This window comes from Colletotrichum truncatum (assembly GCF_014235925.2).
Source record: "Colletotrichum truncatum strain CMES1059 chromosome Unknown Contig_0005, whole genome shotgun sequence".
NCBI classification, from domain to species: Eukaryota; Fungi; Ascomycota; class Sordariomycetes; order Glomerellales; family Glomerellaceae; genus Colletotrichum; species Colletotrichum truncatum.
In genome coordinates this window covers 1,067,241-1,087,581 of record NW_027222402.1, presented here as the reverse complement: position 1 = coordinate 1,087,581, position 20,341 = coordinate 1,067,241, and the positions used below count along the sequence as shown (strand labels likewise).

The 20,341-nt window shown below is 49.7% G+C and overlaps 5 protein-coding genes across 5 annotated transcripts; 3 read left to right on the top strand and 2 right to left on the bottom strand.

The window, feature by feature from the left end:
• On the bottom strand, positions 1-2,895 carry CTRU02_208325 (pheromone-regulated membrane protein; the record flags this gene model as incomplete). Its single annotated transcript, XM_036725736.1, has 1 exon — positions 1-2,895. The coding sequence occupies one exon, from the start codon at positions 2,893-2,895 to the stop codon at positions 1-3; it is 2,895 nt and encodes a 964-aa protein (XP_036582450.1).
• Positions 2,896-12,332: 9,437 nt separating this feature from the next.
• Positions 12,333-13,723, top strand: CTRU02_208324 (leucine aminopeptidase; the record flags this gene model as incomplete). Its single annotated transcript, XM_036725737.1, has 6 exons — positions 12,333-12,539; positions 12,589-12,752; positions 12,809-12,981; positions 13,040-13,465; positions 13,522-13,586; positions 13,640-13,723. 6 exons carry the CDS (start codon positions 12,333-12,335, stop codon positions 13,721-13,723), a joined length of 1,119 nt encoding a protein of 372 aa, XP_036582451.1.
• Positions 13,724-14,260: 537 nt separating this feature from the next.
• On the top strand, positions 14,261-15,770 carry CTRU02_208323 (MFS monocarboxylate; the record flags this gene model as incomplete). The annotated part of the gene is made up of 4 exons (XM_036725738.1): positions 14,261-14,432; positions 14,501-15,421; positions 15,478-15,525; positions 15,580-15,770. 4 exons carry the CDS (start codon positions 14,261-14,263, stop codon positions 15,768-15,770), a joined length of 1,332 nt encoding a protein of 443 aa, XP_036582452.1.
• A 774-nt stretch (positions 15,771-16,544) lies between these two features.
• Positions 16,545-18,699, top strand: CTRU02_208322 (copper amine oxidase; the record flags this gene model as incomplete). Its single annotated transcript, XM_036725740.1, has 3 exons — positions 16,545-16,637; positions 16,714-17,130; positions 17,182-18,699. The coding sequence occupies 3 exons, from the start codon at positions 16,545-16,547 to the stop codon at positions 18,697-18,699; spliced, it is 2,028 nt and encodes a 675-aa protein (XP_036582454.1).
• Positions 18,700-19,377: 678 nt separating this feature from the next.
• On the bottom strand, positions 19,378-19,937 carry CTRU02_208321 (uncharacterized protein; the record flags this gene model as incomplete). Its single annotated transcript, XM_036725741.1, has 2 exons — positions 19,378-19,465; positions 19,519-19,937. 2 exons carry the CDS (start codon positions 19,935-19,937, stop codon positions 19,378-19,380), a joined length of 507 nt encoding a protein of 168 aa, XP_036582455.1.
• Positions 19,938-20,341: the final 404 nt, after the last annotated feature.

Sequence of the window (20,341 nt, the reverse complement as noted above, 5' to 3'; positions counted from 1 at the left end):
TTAGAAACTAAGCAAGCCACTGCGCCGCTTTCCGAAGGGGTAAACCATGAGAGCACTGAGGAACAGGCCCACAGTAATGCCAATGGCAACTTGGATAACACTCAGAAGAACGGCAAAGGCAGAGTTGCTGATGCCGGAGGTGTCCGCCGTGGCGGTACCGTTATTGTTAGTAATCTGATCCGCTGACGTCACTCCTGCAAGAAGGGACCCGCCAGCGGCGATACCACTGGGCACCTGCACAAAGATAGCGGGCAGCATCGCTGCGGCTGCTAGACCGTATCCAATTGTGCGCCTGCGCTCTGGTGGTGCCTCTTCGGCAGGTTTTTCTGAAAATGCCGCGGACGTCGGCGTCGTGGGGGCAGACTCTTCGGGGGTGTGAATGCCGCTTGGAGTACGCTGGCCAGACATTTGGTACATATCTGGCCGAGGCCGCTCGTTGCGGCGGCGGCTGGCACTGATGAACCGAGGCTTTATCCGGAGGTCGAACCAGTCGAGGAAGTCGAGGAAGAGATTATGCACGTGGCGTCCAAGTCGGGAGTAGAGGTTAGCGAGCAGTCCGACCGTGAGGGCGCCAAGCATGTTCGAGATCTGCGGGTTGCCAACGAAGAAGTCGGATGAGTAGTTGTTGACGAGGAAGCCGGCTAGTGAGATAGCGATCATGACAGGCATTTGCTTCCATTTCGCCTGATTGATGATACAGAGACACAGGGTGAAGCCTGGGACGAAGAGAAGGTACCACTGCCTGTTGAGGGGATTCTGACAGGTGGTCCTCGATTCGGCGTGTCTGTCGATCATACCGTACAGCGCCGTTCCGATGGTGGTGCCGTAGCCCAGGAAAAGCGTGTAAATCATGGCGTAAACCATGCGCACGCTGCCGGCCACAAGATTGTGACTTTGCAGCTCCAAACTACTGCAGAGAACCATGTATCCAGGCAAAATCAGGGCGATAGAGCTCTGAGCCAAGGCAGAGAAGCAAAAGAGGTTTCCGTTATTAATGGAGCCGAATGCTCGAGCCAGGAACGATGTGACGATAGCAGCGGTGATTTCGAACACGTTGGCGTAAAGTTCGTTGCTGGGGGCGAGAATCAGCTGCATACATCCGAGGATGCATCCGAGAATGAAAGCAATCGGTAGATCGATGAATCGACCCTGGAAGGCGAAGGGCGCGACGCATGCGCTCGCAAGGCCGTACACAGGCACTCTCATCCAGTTGTTAAATTTGATGCCTCGATCCATGATGTTTTCGAGCATAATGGTGGCCTCGTCAACGCTGATTAGGTCGTGGACAACTCGCTTATAGATGTCGTGGACATCGCGTAGCTTGCCGAGATCAACTCCGTGGACTGAACGGACGATCTTGACCTCGGTGGTATGGGTGGCGCTATCGTCGAAGCTAATGATCATGCATCCTGGGATGTAAAGAAATTGGCCCTCGATTTCGAGGACTCGCGCCGACATCTTCATGTACTCCTCCAAACGATGAGTTGGGGCACCGTACATCATCAGCGCTCTGCACAGCTTCACCAGATACTTATGTCTAGAGAGAATCTGGGCAATGTGCTTTGTGATGCGGATCTTATCCTCAGACTTGGACTTGGGCGATGAGCCGCCCCAGACGCCCGACTTGCGCTTCTTAGGCTTGGGGGCCTCTTGCTTGATCTTTTCTGAAAAGCCAGCAGAAAAGCCGCTGGAGCCAGGCGCCATCATGGTAGAAGACGACTTGAGCAACTCTGTCAAGGCCATGGAGGATCTAGAGCCTTGGGCCTTGTGGTAGTTGAACAGGCCGCTGCTGGGCCGCGATGGACGAGGCGAAGCCGGAGCCGATGGCGGGGCCGAGGGGGGTGCAGAGGCCGGGATGGATCCGGGCGGCGAGTGGTTGGGCGTGGCACCACCGGGTGTGTTGCGACCACTGCTTCCCTCACTACCATTCTCGTTGTATAACTTGAGCAACGATGAAAGAATACCGCCGTGATACTGCTTGGGAGGGGGGACGTAATCGTGGGCATAAGACTGCTCCAGGGTTGGCGTTGCCGTGCCCGACTGAGCTCCCGGTGGTGGTTGGTACTTGAAGTAGTCATTGGGGGCCTTGTTCCCCTTCTTGAAGCGCTGAGTATGAGACCGTACAAGGTTCTCGGCAGCGAGGTGGGAATTTTTCCTAGGACGTGTCTTGGTTCGGCGACGTGAGCTATTGGTAGCGTCCACGCCAGTGCTCATGCCACCGACACGATCCAGGCCTTCATCTGTGTCATCGCTGAATGGGTTGTATGCCGCATTCAATGAGTTCTGCCGAGAGGGCGGCGACGAGTAGTTTTCGATACTCACGGCCAACCTATCGGCACGCTGGCGGGCCTCCAATCCAGATCGCTGCTGTCGTTCACCAGTGCTACGCTCGGCGGCATCAGCCTTTTCTCTCTCCTCGGGAGCATCGTAGCTGGTGTTCCGGCGGAGGGCCGGCCGGGGTCTGCGGGGCGTTTCCTCCTGATTCTCTGAAATAAGCACTTGGGTCAGAGCACGACGCAATTCACCAGCGTCTGGGGCGCCGGCGGGAACATCTCGCCTGGGCGTGTCGAAGGGGTTAGCGTTCGGCTCGGGTGACATGGTTTGCGAGAAGTAGTCGTCGTCGATAACAATACTAGGCGGCCTATTGTCGCCTTGAAAGCCCACACGCTTCTTCTCTTTTCGTGCTTGAGGCGTAGCAGATTGCGGGTGCAACAGAGGAGGGGTCTGAAGCTTCTGCTGTTGCTGAGATTGCTGCTGCTGCTGCTGCTGCTGCTGCTGCTCTTGCGACTGCGGTGGTGAAGGGTCTGCGAAGGGAGAGTTGGCCATGGCCGACGGGGGGGAATCGTTCGACCTGTTGGAGCTCTCCTGCCCCGAGTCCTGATTGGACCCTGACATATTGTCGAAAGGAGAAAGTGATCGTCGGGCGGACTGGTCGGGACGGTTTCCTGTTTATGTGGTAGGATTTGTGTTTAATATACTTTAGGTACGAGTACAGGAAAGGCCAGGTTCGAGGGTAGTAGTTCTTGGCCGGCTTGGAGAAATTGTTGGTAGATGGATGTCACTCTAAGTTATCAATACCGACTCGGGTGATATCGTATTCGTCTTGGTTCGTGTGTAAGCAGGTGCTCAGTGGACTTCACGGATGTAGCGGTTACGAGCAGAAAGGGCCATCTTGTGATGAATAGAGTAGAGAAAGAAGGATCAAGAGGAAGAGAAATAAGTTGAAGGGTAGAGTAGGAGGAGGAGGGGGGAGGAGGGGGAAGATCAATGGAGCCGGAGAACTGGAAATAGGCGGAAGCAGCGGAGAGATAGGACGTAATGAATGGCAAAAGCAAAGCAGAAGGGACGGACGGGGGAGATGGGCGAGATGGAGACGACGGACAAGCAGCGACCGATGGACCGGCTTGGAATCTCCACGGCGATTGCATGGTGGTTTCTAGGCCCCAAGGCGGCGAGGGGCTCAGGGTGCTAGTGAGTATGCGGTAGTGTTGCGCGTATGGCTTATCACACAAAAGTCGAGAATATGTGGTAATTCTGGTGACGGCTCGACAGCCTTGAACCATGTTTGATGTCTACTCCACGGGCCCTGCAAGGCCACGCCCGCCCATCCACGCCATGGCCCTGTAGCGCAAGGTCTCGTCCTGTTCTTGGCCTGCCCTGTCAGTCGCCCGGGTATGACCCAGGAGGGGGGGCGACCAGAGGAATGGATGCCGCCATAAAAACACGAAGGGTCCCACAGCAGGCGTCAGAGAGAAGTGGAGAGAAAGAGAGTTGGCGATGGTGGTGGTTGAAGAGAGGGAACACGATTAGTGCGATTAGGACTTTGTTCTCTCTATACGCACTCTAGCGTGCATATGGGAGTTTGCGCTAAGGGGGGAGTAAGCGGTACGTATCTTATGCCCTGCATACTGCCACTAAGCACAGATCTGGTGTATTCCTATAGTGGGTGAATACTGTGTAGATGTGCTATAATGAACAAATTAAGATACTTCGTACTGCAAAGTACTTTTACGTACATAGATATGTAGAAATCAGAGTATATGCTCAACTCAAGTTTCTGCTCTCATCACTCATTAGAGCCGCACATGTGTTCAAACTATGAACTGATTGACTAATGGCGATCCAATGCCGCTGCTGCAAAGGTTGCTTGTGGTATGGGCGTGAAAAACGACGAACGGTGTGAACCCCCAATTCTCTTCTCTCTCTACCCCTGGAATACCCCTCCACCCTTTACAGCCTGCCACAAGACACCCCTGTCTTGTACCTGTCTCTGCTGTCCTGCTTCCCTCCTGACCGTGGTAATAGCGTGTAGTGACACTACTACGTACATAGTAGAGTGGCATGGTGACCCCCATGCCGTGAAAGCCCCCTGCACTGAGCCAAGCAAGGCTCTGCTGAGCTACCCGCACCACCGGCGCCTATCATTGCCGTTTCTCACAACCTCTGCAGGCCATCACCTGCTGTTAGCGCTGGCTTACCGGCCACACGTGTGTTGACCAAGACTCGCTGTGGAATCGTACAATAATTTTTTTTTTTTTTTTTTTTTGCAATTGTTGTTTGTGTGGTTTGCCCTTCTCGCCTGAGATGAGCCGGTATCAGCTCGGAAGCATAGTCGTATACGGACCAAAACCCCCTCCAAAAAAAATATGAGACAAGACGACCTCAGGAGAGGTCGTGGCATAAATCCTTCACAGATACCCAGTTTTCTGACCTCAACATGGCTCATCTCACGGTTCCATACGCATTGCGACATGAAGGGTTCCCTGACATTCAGCAGTCGGGCTGAGTTGAGCTTGGACGATGAGCCAATGGCCATTGCAAACTCCATTACAAAACATTCTTTGCCCCTTGAAAGAAAAATTCGTCAAAAAACTCCCCGAGCTCCCTCCATCTGTGAGATGAATGCGACGGTAACCCTGTCGGGGCACCGAAAAAGCTAGCAGCATCTTAGCACCTTAGCAAGCCAAGCTAGTTCCGTCCCAACTCTTCCATGTTCGTCGCGCTCTCAACAAACCTCCGACCGGCGCGATCTGACTGACTGACTTAGTTCGTTCCGCTACTGATTAGTAGGTCCGCCGCAGGTGTCGTTGACTGTGCGGAATTTTCTAGGTGGGTGAGACAAGGTTGGCAGCAGCCGAAAAGAGGGTGTGAAGCACTAAAGGAGCGTGTTTGTACCTCAATTACCAGATGCAGTGAAGTGATACACTCACTTGCCAGATGGTCATCTCGCATGCGAATCGCTGCTTCGTAGGGCCGATTCAGATAACGACTTTTTGCCTTTTTTTCTGCGTTGCGATTCGCCGCTTTGCCTCAAGCTCGGCTCATTTCTGATGCAATTTTTTTTTACTGAATCTTTCTAGATGACACTTTTCTCCTATTCTCTCGCTCAAATCTTTACCTTTCGGCCCCTTTCCAAACCTTTCTTTTGAGTTCTTAGGTACACCCACCAAACGGTTCTAACTCATGTCATCATCACTCAAAGCCGCCTGGCCAGCCGAAGCACACTATGTGTCAGGGTATAATGTTCTCCTCTTCTGTATCACAAACCAAACTCTGGCAAAAGATACAGAATCCGTAGAAATATGAGAGTAAAGAGCACAAATTGTCACCTTCGCATGACTCTCACCAGCCAAGCTGCCAATTGACCACCCACTCCCCCTGCTAGCTTCAGGGCTTCAAAGAGGTGCAATCAGGGCACTCCCCTGGTCTCTTTACAGCTCAAGGGGGGCCCTGGTGGCGTAGGCGATCTGAGTCTCCCGGGCCCAACATCCGGACGACGGAACCTGGCGGTCCTCCCACCTCCCACTACACACCCTCTTTACGCTGTCTGACCCTGGGTCCCGAACCACCGGTGCAGCGGTAGCGAGCTTGGTCTGCGAGACATGACGTAGTATTTCCCATCCATCCCACCCGTCCCGGACTCGGATTGCCAACCTGTTTCCCCCTTCTCTGGAACACGTCTGTTTCTATCTTGGGGTTTGCGTAATTGTTGACAGGACACCATCAGAGTAGTGTCACGTTCGGGAGAGGCTCTGCATCTCGCCTCTCACTGGACGACAACGACGTAACATCATCTCCACTGTCACATGGAAAAGCAGGCACCTTGGAACCATGATGATCTAGCATTAACTTGTGTTTTGTTGAAAACCCTCCTGCTCCAACGGGAACTACCGGCCGCGTGTGTATGACTACCAAACCCTGGTGCGATCTTCGCCTAGCCTCCCCCTCTCAAATCACAATCTATCATACCTCGACGGTGCGAGCACTCGGTAGGTTCGCCTGACACCCGTATTTCAATAGACAATGTTTCTATCCTGAGCGAGGCTGTGGACGACCCCTATTCACCTCGCCCATCCATGCATTGAGCCAGCGTGGCGGCTCGTCAATCATTCATGCCGCACCGACTCTAAATTGCTAATCTAACCAAAGCATCTCGGCACCGACTCTTCACCCTCCCGCGCCGCCGCGTCCGGGTCACCGGAGCCGGACCTGTCGTTAGCCTCCTAATCATGCCATGACCTAACACCGCAAAACCACGCACCGCCACGAATCACTCCAAGCCCATCGCCAGGGTCACCCCTCCTCCATATTCTTAAAACAGTTTCGGGCTCTTGGATTCTAGACTCGAGCAGCAGCACGGGAAGATGACAAGGGGGGGTGGCCACACACTATCTGAATGCGCTGCCCGCAATCAGAAAAGGAAAAAGAAAAAAGTGCTGATGGAAAGCACTTTTTGTGATCCTTGAAAACGCGTACCCCGTGCTTCGAACAGCGGGACAATCTCTCCCCACTGAGGAGTGGATTTATCGACCGTTCCAGCTTGTGTCTCGCTCGTCCGTGTGATGACAAAAACGTGTGATGACAAAAACCATCTGCTCTCGTCCTCTCGTCCCTCCCCGTCCCTCTTCTCGGCTTTCCCAAATAGGAAATCCCGGGTCTTGGCTCCATTATTTTCCCATCACACCTTTTTGTCCCCATCACGATGTACAGAGACCGCGATTCACCACTTTCTAGCATTTCTTAGCCCATTATTCCCGGGTGCTCTCGACAATCCCACAGCAAAATTCGCCTCCGGGGCCCCAATTCGCATGCTTCTTCTCCGCTCCCATGTTAGCCGTTAAGCTAGATTCGGTACGGAGAGCCGAGCGGAATGGAGAGGTTGCGGGCTGCACCTCGCAGGTTCCATATGCCAAGGTGACACCGCCGGCGGAGCAGAAGGGTTCAAACTGCCTTTTTTCCCTTCCTAAACTCTGTGTCTGTCTCTGTCTTGCATGTATCCCATGAGAAAGAAAAAAATCTCAATCTGCCTCGTGGTTGTGAATTCCATCTGGCTCCGCCAGATCCCCCCAACCATTCCAGCCCAATCCCGCTCCACATGTTAAAACCCCCCCCCCCCCCCCCCCCCCCCCCCCCCTCCTTCGACACACCCTATGCTGCTCCTCTCGGATCCTAGACATGATGTGCGCATGGAAGTTTTGACAAGGGAAGCAGTTTGAAAGGCCCTGCTTGGGCGAAAGGAGACCTTTCAGCAGTGGGGTGGGTGGTGTATAACCCTATTTGTCTACACTACCTGCGATAAGAACCAGTTGGCCCGCACAAATGTCCACCACCGGAGCAGAGAAGTTTTAAGATCCCAAAAATAATATGAGACTTTCATCTGATTCCCGGTCATCCTGTCACGTCCGTCGAAACAGAGGGCCGCATCTTCGGGTGCCACTCTGCGGGTTCTGCGTCGCACACCCGGGAAACCGCAGCCGGTCTAGAATCATCTCTTCTCTGCTGTTAAAACTGTTTCTGCCCGAAAGGAAAAAAAAAAGGGACAGGGGGTTTTGATCTTCCATGTTGTATGCTGTATGCAACCTAACGGCACGGACAGATGCGGTCCGCTAAGCTTTTACACGTTTTCTTTCCCTCCTTTTCTGTGCAAAATCATCTCGCATTGGATGACTTACCCGAAAGCTTATCATGAAACGAGCTCTGCGCTGGCAAGGTCAGATTTTGAGGGTGGCCTGTTATTTATGACAGGACGCCTTTTTTTTTTTTTTTTTTTTTTTTCAATGACGCTTGCACGAGATTGAAAGCTCTAGATATGAAAAACCTTTTATGGTGTTATCGTTGACTCACGCTACGTTGTTGAGTTTGGTTCTACAGTTGATTCATAAACTTGACTCGAAGTCTCCCAGGGTACATGTCGCGATTCAGGGGTAGCTACCATTTGACACTACATAGTATATTGAGTGCTGCTCACATGTGAAAATCCAATCCAAGAGCTCTTTGAACGCGCGTCGACTTCCCATCTGGCCCCTGACGAGCTCGAGGACAATGCCGCTCGAGCTTGCTTACACTCAGGCTCTGCTTCAAATAATGATTGCGATATTTATGCCAAAAAATGCAAAGCTGAGCTCTCATGAGCAAGGGGTTGTCATATGCTTGTTGGTAGATGACACGTGGGCCGGCATGCCGCCGTGATAGCTCGCTGGAAGTGGTCCGCTGAAACTGTGTTGCCCCCCCGTCGTGGCAATAGGTTGTGATGCCGGGCCCACATGATTTTGATATCCAAGAAAACACCACATGTTTCTTTTCTCTTTGCATCTGGTGCCTTGTGAAGACGGGTATTACATGTTGAACTACCTCACCCATTCGAATGGGGCTGTGTGTCCTTGGCGCTCTCTCATCACAATCTTATTTCACGCCTTGTCATCGACCTGTCTCGGTACACACCGTCTCAGTAGCATCATGAGTGGCCCGGATGAAGCTATCGTGAAGTTGCAAGCTCCAAGCTTTCTGCATATTGCCGCCCCATAACCCGAGATTCCCGCTGAACGTCTGAATATGACAAGTCACATTGCCTCAGGAGGTAAGACAAGTTTGATGAGCCATAAGCAAGAGCCGCAAGAAAACTCAGGGGTCGCAGATTCGAGAGCTGCAATTTCTCGTCGCGGCCCAATGATACATGGGCCCCTGATCATATAAGGCTTGTTCACCATACCCCAGCCCTTGCGGGCCTTTGTTTTTGACAGGCAGGGTCAAAACCAAAGCGGTGGATCTGTTCGGGGAATTCCTCATTTCGGGGGATCCATCGAATAATTCTCCCGTGATCTTCGGCAGGTTCCAAAGAAGTAGAATGAATACTGCATTGCCATAGCGACGTGCTCACTATTTTTATCTTGTTTTGGTTTCCCTTACCCCTGATAACAAAGAGTACAGCTTGCAGTCCAGCTTCAACAGCTCGTCTGTAACTGGGCCGATAAAATTCAGCTCTTTGAACAGTCTACGGTTGAGCTAGGTCTTCACATTCGGATTTCATTGCAGGTCCTAGGTTATTAAGGGTGCTGAAAACAATTATACCACTCGATACCCATTGATAAGACTATACAATTAGTGAAACAACAAAGAGTGATGCGAATTTAGCATTAGATATTTGCGTTGGTCAACGCGAACATGTCAGGAAATGCCAGGAACCTGCAGATAGCCTGAACCTGGCCAATGTCGAGTCCCCTCTTCGTTTTATGAGATGTTGGCTGTTGACTTACACGCCCTATCTCTAGCGCCAAATGTCCTTTTTACTCTCAACCTGATTCCAATGAGACATAACATATTTGACTTCGCATAGTAAGGTATTTGGTAAGGTACTTTATAACGGTATTTGGTCGAAATTCAATGATCTTAAATTACGACTATCTATCAGAAATAGCCTCATTTCCATCACCGTTCTCTAGAGATGCTGTGACGGGATCAAAAGCTTTGCGGAGGGAGTTCGTGACGAGAACGCTCAAGTCGCATCTTCGACACCTTGAAGCGCACTTGGTTCAATAAACTGAGTAATGCTTTAGATGTTTTGAGACCTTGAATTTGACTTCTTATTCAAATACAAGAGTTCCCATCAATCTACTATTCTGTTGAAATTCTCTTATATGTGGCCGAATCCGTGTGCTTGTATGATTTGCTAGAAGATTATGTCTTAAAGTTAGCAAGATAATTTAAAGTTTGGCGAATAACTCTGCGTTGTTATTTCACTCTGGGCTATGTTACAGTCCCTTAGGAAGAGCATGCGTCTGGAATCGCTGGCTTGCCATCACGGCAGAGTACCATCGCCTTTACCCTTTATCATTTCCCAAGCTCGTACATGAGTGGGCTAACTCGACATTTTTTGAAATGTGGTCCAGAGAAGCGCCAAAGATGAAGATTCAAACGGCTTTGGAGAAATAGTTAAGGGCGTTGAGACCGTGAAACTATTGATATCCGTACCTAAGCAATAGCTGTGCTCTGTTGACCAGATGCTGCTCCGTTGCCCAACCCATACAGTACTGGGACGGGCCGCAACCGTCGAAGAGCTGAAGACTTTACACAACTATCTGCGGTATGGCCTCACAAGAGAATCAGTGAATTGTTGGCACTTTGTAAAATAATTTCACCGCGGCATTAACGCGGTAAAGGCACACCCAGAGCCAAAGGTCCCACTAGGTCTTTTGGACCTCCTCTCGCATAATCACGGCTAAGGATCAAGTAAAAAGTCCATATGGGAATAACAAATGTAAGCAGGCATCATGAATATCGTCCAATTCTTTCATCAGGATCTTCAAATCTAGGTAACAAGGTGAACGGACCAAAGCCAACGGAATATGCATGCCATTTATCTGTGTATACCGAGGGGCGAGAAGACAAAACAGCGTCTCAGCGACAGAAATGAGCTACGAAAGCCTAGAAGTAAAATTTTAAAACCCGATATCATGTGTGAAATTGGAAAATGACTTACCCTAATGCAACTGAATTAACATGTCGATCATCGCTTTTTCGTTTGACCCAGCAGCTTTTACTTCAAGAAATGTTTTCACTTGCGGTTCTCCTGGATCAAACAACGATGTAAGCAGTTCAAGATTAGCAATTTTTTAAATATTGTGATTTAAAGAAGGTCTCGTCATATCTTTAAGGTTGTCAGACTGTTTGTACTCTCGGGAGAAGGGAAGAAGCATCTTTTCAGAATTCACCCTAAAGCAACATGCTTAATACATTTAGTATCCCTTGTAACGTCGACGCTCTTGATGTCTGAATAGATGTCATTACATTCCTCGAACCACATGGACATGGTCATTAGTAAGTTGTATGTAAATTATAACCTTACGTAACTCTCCATGTTCTCTCGTACAGACGGTAGCATTTGAGCAACGACTGAATACAATTTAGGGACCGTGGTCGCTAGATTACGAAGATTTCATGACGAACATCCATCGCCTTGGTTACTTTGCTTCCCCTCTTGCCAATACGTCTCCGTAATTCGGTGGACGATGTCACAATGCCAATGATGAATGGGCTTACTCTTCAAATGAGCTCATTTTCATACAGGCTTAATACATCTTACCATCAAGCTAACCTTCAAGATACTGCACAAGTTTCAAATGGCTAAAGTTCTTTCAGGGAATACTCTGGTTACATGTGTTGAGATCAGGTGTTCCGATACCAACGCTGAAGCTTCGTCGGTACAGAAAACATGGGAACGCCTCAACCGAAGAACGAGACAGCTACTTCATCAACTCAAATCGGAATAACTTGTGGAACTTGAAAGATGATTGTGAGCGAGTCAAACCCCCTGTTTGCAGATTCTACCGCATGTCCTTGGCAATACACCTGCGATGCACTCGAGTAAAACGCTCAACAACGTTTACATCATACACGCATATTTTGCAGAGAAAGAAACAGGATCGAAGCCGGTTCTGATATAGCCAACATCATTGACACGTGCTCACGGTTCAACATGATTTTGAAAAGCTGAGACGCCCTTCGTACACATTGATCAGTTCTGTTGACCGAGGAAACGGCCCTCGCCGTCCGAGCAGTGGACTACGCCAAGGGCAAACTGCGCTCAGTGACAATAAATCCACAATAATGACCCTACTTGCGTCCAATAACATCGCCTAGTTACGTGGTTGTGATTGCGGAACTTCCAGCTGGGGTCGTATCGAACAGCCGAGCCTAGCTGAGTTTGGCAGCTCCCAACGGGCAGTCGGTCTTGGCAAAGGTGATAAGCTTAAAACTCCTGCCGCAAGCTAGCCATTGCTCCGAGGGCAACATGAACGAGCTGCCTGTTTTTGTACGACGGAGTATTGCGTGCAATGACGAGGAGACCATCCATGGGCGAGATGCCTGTTTAGGGAAACGGGTCCTGCCGTTATGCCTGCTGATCCTCCACACCCCGAAAGCGACGATGGCAAGTCCTTCGGCGTCTGCGGAGGCCTTTGAGCTTGCATATAAGGCGCAACAGCTTTCGCTTTCTTGGCTCCGAGTAGTTGGAATCTGAGTCGTCGTCCACATCTGCCATCGAAGCCTCCTCCGATATGCATCTCAACGCTGCTCTTGTCGTTCTCGCGGCCTCCTCCAGGCTCGCGCTGGCCAGCCCCGCCACGGACAAGCTCCAGATTGACCCTGCACTTCGCTTGATCAAGACGTCTGAGACTGACCCCGGCACTTGGGTTACAGACGAGGAGAAGATCGCGAACTACGTCAGCAAGAACATCGGTTTCATTGACATCACTGACATCAATGTAAGCGGTACCACTGAAAACCATTCAATCAAAATCTAACCACAAAAAGGATGCGGATGTTCTTACCGCACTCTCAACCCCGCCTGAAGCTGAGCTGGCTGCCAGACAAGCCGTTACGTATCCCACAGCCTTGACTCATGTTTCCGAGGCAAACTCCCTCATCTCGTCGGTTTCCAACACTGGACCGCAGTCTTGGCTCAAGACGTTGACTGAGTATGTTCAAAGACATCGCTGTCGGCTCAAATAGAGAGATTCTTACCAAGATCCAGCTTCTACAACCGCTATTACCGTTCTACATACGGTACGCAGTCTGCTACCTGGCTGTTTAACCAGGTTAAGACCATCGCTGCTGCGAACTCGGCCATCACTGTCACGCAGTTCTCCCACTCTTTCAACCAGCCCTCCATCATTGTTAAGATTCCCGGAACTAGCTCCAACCTTGGTACGCAAGATCAGCGGCTCTTCATCTAGCCGAATTTCAAATGCTAATCTCTCATTAGTGATCGTCGGTGCTCATTTCGACTCCACTGGTGGCTCTTCTACCGCCCGTGGACCTGGTGCTGATGATAACGGTTCCGGTGTTGTGGTCATCCTGGAGGCCCTGCGCGTCCTGGCCAATGCTGGCTTCAAGCCCAAGAACACCCTTGAATTCCATTTCTACGGCGGCGAGGAGGGCGGTCTTCTCGGATCTCAGGCCGTCTTTGCAAACTACAAGTCTGCCGGCAAGCGGGTGCTCGCCTTTGTTAACCAGGATATGGCTGGGTACTCTCCCTCTGGCAAGGTTTCCGTTTACACCGACTACGTTGATTCTGCCTTGACCTCTTATGTCCGTCTCGTTGCCACCCAGTACACCGGCAGCACGCCTACCAGCGACACCTGCGGATACGGATGCTCCGACCACGCCAGTGCCCGCTCCAACGGCTTCCGTAAGTCAACCTTTTCCCCAGGTAGTTCTCTTCGGCATGTTAACATGAGTTTGCAGCTGCGGCATACGTATGCGACGAGCCTGTCGATACCTCAAGCCCCTACATCCACAGCCCATCAGACGTAAGTACTTATTCAGTGTAACGTTAAACGAGGATATAATTAACATGTGATAGTCTTATGCCACCATTCAATGGCCTGCCATTCTTCGTCACTCCAAATTCACGGTTGGATTTTTGGTGGAGGCTTCGTACCTTTAAATACTAGGTACCTTGCGGCTGTATTGAATGCTAGATTAGCCCCTCGATCTAGTCAATGTCAGCCTTTCGGTTCTGCTGGACACAGCAACCTAGTTGACATTTTCCGTTTGTCATGACCTGTGCCACCCTGATGTACATTTCCCTCTCCGCGATAACCTTCCCCATTTGGCTCGCTTTTCCGAGGAAAACTTGGCTGGTCACGTTTCTCCAATAGCCTCCGCCGATCGGACGTGGGGTAGCTCAACAAAGGTTGCGATAAAGTTATCAGCATTTAATCGGCAGGCCCAGATGGTCTAGAACTAGCGTACATGTCATGTCTAAGGCGTGCTCTCAGGCGTGCTACCCCACATGCAGTCTAAAACATGAGACACCAGGGTGGGATCGCGTAACGTAGGTGTAAATATGACTCTTACCTGTGCCGTTCTCGGCCAGCCCCTCGCGGCTTATGTATAAAGAAGACCTAGGGGTTTTGAAAGGTTTACTCAAGGATGCACAACAAAAACCATAACCTGATTCACTTACCTGCTGAGTTGGGCAATGGGTAATTCTGAGGAACAGCCAAGAACGGCGCCGGCTCCTACACCCGAAGCCATTGAGCTGAACGCTTCGCCAAGTGTCCGTTCTAATTCCAGCCAAAGAGATCCTGAGTCGAGCCTGCAAGCATGGCTCTGTGTTGTGGGATCCTTTCTATTTCTCTACCCATCCTACGGTAGGCATATGCTTCCAATCCATGTAAGCAGCCTGAAAGAACTACTTTGATGCTGATGAGAACTGCAGGATTCATGCAATCTGTTGGGACTGTCCAGTCTTACCTCCAACTGAACCAACTCAGCTCCTTTTCAGCTCGTGATCTTGGGTGGATTAGTGGTATCTTCACCTCACTTGGGCTTCTACTTGGCATTCAAGCCGGGCCTCTGATGGATGCGTACGGCACGAAACTTTTGGCGCCAATCTCCGCGGCAACAATGGTCCCGGTGTTCTTCCTCCTGGGAGAATGCAAAGAGTACTGGCACTTCATTCTCTGCTTAGGTGTCCTAGGCGGAATTGGTGGTGCTCTTTCATCAACTGTCGCACTTGCCGTCATTGGGAAGCTTTTCAACCGTCGACGAGGACTAGCAATGGGCATTGCATTGTCGGGCTCTTCTTTCGGAGGAGTTACATTATCAATGATGTTTAGATCGCTCCTTCCAAAGTTAGGCTGGCAGTGGGCCATGAGAGCGGCTGGGTTTCTAGTGCTCGGCGTAATGTTTCTCGGTGTTTTGTGTTTTCTTCCGTATCCTAGTCTGGTTACATCCTCGTCGTCGGCACCCGTTGGAAGGAAAGCGGCCACGCTCAACTTTTCAGCCTTCAAGTCACCCCCCTTTGACTTCATGACCATGGGGTTGTTCTTGCTCGAATTTGTCTTATTTGGCATAACCGGCTTACTTCCCACCTTCGCAATTGCTGCCGGTTTTCCCTCCAACGTTGGATTCTCACTCATTGCAATTCTCAACGGATGTTCATGCCTTGGGCGCATCGCATCGGGTATAGCTGGAGATCGATTCGGTCATCTTAACGTTCTTCTTTTCATGATCATCTTCACCGTTATTTTCACTACGGTGGTTTTAGTACCTTTCGGAACTAAGTATATCGGAGCTCTGTATACGTTCTCGGCCTTGTGGGGTTTTGGTTCGGGATCGTTTCTTTCTATAACACCGGGTAAGTGGCACTCTTAGGATGACATTATGTGACGTTGATGCTAACGAATGAACTAGTCTGCCTTGGAAAAATTTGCGAGCCAAAGGACTACGGAAGATATCTAGGTGAGTTTCCTTGAATCGCACCTCAATAGCCGTTCACTAACAATTTATGCTTAGGCACCATGAATTTTGTTGTCAGCTTTTCTCTCTTAATAACAGTGCCAATTGGAGGACAGATGCTTGAATCCATGGGCGGAACTGCGCTCTCTGGATTTTATGTGGCTATCGTCTTCCTGGGAGGCGTTTCGTACTTTGCTGCAAGGTCCCTTCTTGTTGGTGGATGGTTTACACTTAACACCAGAATTTAATACAGTTAATTTACGGTATATATGCCTAGGTGGTATGCTAGAGAAGTTGTGCGGAACTGATTTACATCGTCTAAATTGGCGCTGAACCAAATGAGCAAACATGGAGTTTAGATGATCTAGATTTAGAACGAAAAATTAGTTCTGATCGCTTATGAGGAGTTACACAGCGATCATTCTTGCCTGGGTAGACACCTAGACATATGAAAATAATGATTTGGGTCCTAGTCTTCATTGCCAGTTGCCAAGCAAAAAAATGTGCAACTCCAAGAATGGTTTGTTCCAACTGTCAAGACTAGGGGCGAAAGGCTTAGGAGACGTAGCGCTGCACGTTTTGGAAGCAGCTTGTGGTTGGGGAAACTGTCATTGACGCCCTACTGGATTTGATGACGCAAGATACGCTAATCGGGCCACAAGATCCCCGTGGCTAACCGGGACAAACCACCGACCATCGGATGCCCGGTGACCCTCCTCGACAATTCCTTACCTTAGCGAACGGCTCCGGGAGAGTTGCTCCACTTTCAAGGCTCCAGCTACCCTTCGGGGACAATGATGCAGACCGAGCGTGAGGAGATGCCCAATGTCTCCGACTGTTCGGCCTTGCCCAGACGGAAACTTAGTCACGCATGCCGCTCTCGGCCTCATGTACAACGCATAAAAGCCCAGTAGTATTTTGCCAACCTCATCAATTTTCCCCATTTTTCCAACTCATCGCATCTCAAGCTTTTGCCAACCTTCACGTCCAAAACTCAAAGGTTCGATCTGAAAGTAAGAAGCATGGGAGACGCAGAGGGCCTTTCATCGGCCTCAAGTAAGACCAAATTGAGACCACATCCATTTGATCCTTTGCGGCCTGAAGAGATCAGCAATGCAAGTCACTTTACAGGCCCCTTTTCGATGGATTTTGCAAAAGTCGCAACGGGCTGACGAATTGTGTAACTCATAGGCCGCCGACATTACTCGCAAATCAAGAGAGAATGAGAAAGTATTCTTCAGAGCTATTTCACTCGCGGAACCCCCAAAAAAACAGATGGCACTATTTGTTGAAGAAGAGAATTCTGGCACCCAGGCTCTAACATACCCCACGAGGCGTGCAAGAGTCCAGGCTTACCTGGATAAAACATTGCACGAACTTATCATCGACCTTGACAGCGCGACAATCGTATCCGACACCCCTCTGCAAGGACGACACTCGTACATCGACACCGACTTTATGGCTCAGGTTGCAGCAGCTTGTCTTGCTGACACAATGGTTCAAGAAGAGATCAAAACTCTCAAGTTGCCAGAGGGAGCAACGGTAGTGGTTGAGCCTTGGGCTTATGCGACTGACGGCATGAAAGACATGACCGATAGGTGGACCATGGTAAATGCTCCCTTGATATTCTCTGTGTGACCGTATCACTAATGATCTTAGGCTTGGTTTTATATGCGCCTTTCAGACAACCCCGATGCAAACTACTACGCCTACCCGCTTGACATATGCGCTGAAGTCTCCAACTCCCTTGAGGTGGTTAAAATCTACCGTTTGCCATCGGAAGAGTCTGACAAAATTCACGAAGAAAAGCTGGAATTCGATCGACGCAAAATTCATACGGACAGCGAATATCACCCAGACTTTGTGAAGGAGCGTAGAACCACTACCAAGCCGTATCATGTTTCTCAGCCTGAAGGGCCATCATTTAACATCGACGGAAATCATGTTTCCTGGGAAAAGTGGACGATGCGAGTTGGTTTCAATTACCGGGAGGGCATGACCCTTCATGATGTTCGCTTTGAAGGCCGCAGCTTATTCTACCGTCTATCTCTGTCGGAAATGTTTGTCCCGTATGGGGACCCACGATGCCCATACCCACGAAAAGCAGCCTTTGATCTAGGCAACGATGGCGCAGGTATCAACGCCAACAACCTCAAACTAGGCTGCGACTGTCTCGGCCACATCAAATACTTTGATGGATGGTTGAGCACATCATCCGGTGAGCCTCTTAAGATGCCCAATGTCATTTGCTGCCACGAGATCGACGATGGGATTCTATGGAAGCACACGAACTTCCGAACAGGCAACGCTGTTGTTACTAGGTCTCGCGTACTTGTGCTTCAAACTATCATTACCGTCAGCAACTATGAGTACATCTTTCTCTTCTACTTTCAACAAGACGGTTCCATATTTTACGAGGTTCGAGCGACAGGAATTATGTCAACAGCACCCATTGACATCGGTGAAAAAGTACCCTGGGGCACAATTATTGCTCCAGGTGTTCTGGCACCGTATCACCAGCATATTTTCTGTCTGCGAATAGATCCCGCGGTTGACGGCCACAGTAATTCCCTAGTAACTGAGGAATCTCACCCAATACAGTACAAAGGAGAATCAGACGCCTACAATCCTTTTGGAGTTGGATACACTACAAAGACGGAGTTCATCCAACGGGAGACTGGCCTCGACCTGGATTTCAACACCAATCGAACCTTCAAGATTGTCAATGAGAATGTCATAAACCCAACTACAGGGACTCCCGTGGGCTTCAAACTCTTGCCACACTACAGCCAACTGTTGCTGGCTCAACCAAATTCATGGCACGGGAAACGTTCTGAGTACACGTCACACGCCGTTTGGGTCACACGCTACCACGACGAAGAGTTGTTTCCTGCCGGCAAATTCACTATGCAGTCGTCCGGTGGTGAAGGTATTGCATCTTGGATTCAGCAGCGAGCGACAAGAGGCTCGTCTTCAGTTCGGAATGAGGATATTGTTGTATGGCACACCTTTGGCTCTACGCACAACCCCCGTATCGAGGATTGGCCGGTCATGCCTTGCGAGAAGATGGTTGTAGGGCTGAAACCTGTCAATTTCTTTCGAAAGAATCCAGCCCTCGACGTCCCAATCTCGACGCAGGATAAGAATCGTAGTGTACTAGTTCACGGAGAAAAGTGACACAGTCAACATAAGCAACAATCCTTCCACAGCTTATTTCATCTTTTCGATTATAACTAAATTAGGCTGAACACAGAATTTTCGTGAAATTTACGTACGCCTTGGAGTCAGTTTATAGACAAACCTTTCCGACTTATTACAGTCTTTCCAGATTATACTTCTACATAAACAACATTAAAACTGACGATGACTTTCATCATTGTTAATTCGCTGGGACACTGACAATAGACTTCATTTTGTGACTTGAGTTCGGACTTGACAGGTGAGTATTAATAGCAACCTAACTTTCCACTGTCATGTGATCAACGGTCCCGATAGAAGTGACATTGACGGTCTTAACATTGCCATAGTTCTACTTTCTGGTCTACAACTTTTCACATATATTAGACCAGATAGGCCTATTTTCCGCGGAACACCTGGAGAGGAAAGGTTCCAGTGCTTTGTGACAATTCTACGTAGCGTACTGCGGGTCTTCCTATGACTTAAAATCAACAAGAAAGCAACCACATTCATGTTAATGAAGGATCTAAGTTTATAGATGTTCTCCGGGGTTTTTGTTTGAAATGATGTACGGGCTATTCGACGCCATATACATCCCGAAAGATGGCCAGTTATTGTTCCCGTCTGGAAAGACGCTCTATGCCTAGAGTCCTGATATAAATTGTCCCCGCACTGAGCTTAGATAGTGCAGCTACGGGCTGAATTTTGTACCCGAATCTCAACAGCAAGGCCAGAGTCTCCATGGCCACTGCAGTTACCACCAGAGCTAGTACGTGTTAAACTGAAGACTTGCAATATCGTTATCAAATATTCACTTACCACCGCGACTTTCCACTGCAACACATGTTCTTGATGTACCCCATGCCCCAGCCAGCTTCCCAGCGTTTGACATGGGTATTATCTGAAAGGTACTGGTTGATAAGACACACTTTGGCAGTGCCATAAATCCACCCTCCAGTCGACCAAGCCGGGAGGTAGGTCATTTGGTTTGGGTTAATATTTTGCAGTTGCCTCTGCAGCTCGTCGGCATCGGCTTGATTGTAGTCGGAGCCCTTCGAGCACCAGTTGGCACGCTTCTCAAGACTGGTCGTAGGAAGTTCAGTTTGCAGCGCTGAGGCTGGCTTCGGTGCGGCGAGGGGAACTGTTTCCACCTGAACGACACTCAACGTAGTCGGTTGAGGACGTGCCTGGGCGATTGTAGCGCAGAGGCCAGTAAGGATGAAAGAAGGAACACGCATGATGGAGGTGGAAAAGACTGTCTTAGAACAAGAAGCTGTTTTATCAGTGTCTGGGTACCTGAATATTGCGAGAAATAACATTACTTATAGTTTCATCAGCGCTGACTTTCTTCGAAAATCTCGTCTAACGTACAATAGGTCACTAGGTATTACAAAAGCTTCAACAGCATGCCTGCCCAACCTTAGCTTCACCGCTTTACCTCCACACCTGATCGTGTCATGAATTCCAAATTGTCTTCGAGCCTTGGCAGATGGAGAACATGAATCTTTTAGATCTGGTTAACGACAGAATAATGAGTGCGATTTCGGCAACTCGAAGAGCTAGACACATATTCAACTGGGTACTACCATGTTCGACGGGAAGTTTTAGAGGCCAGTTACCGTTGATTGGCGCATTCAATTTG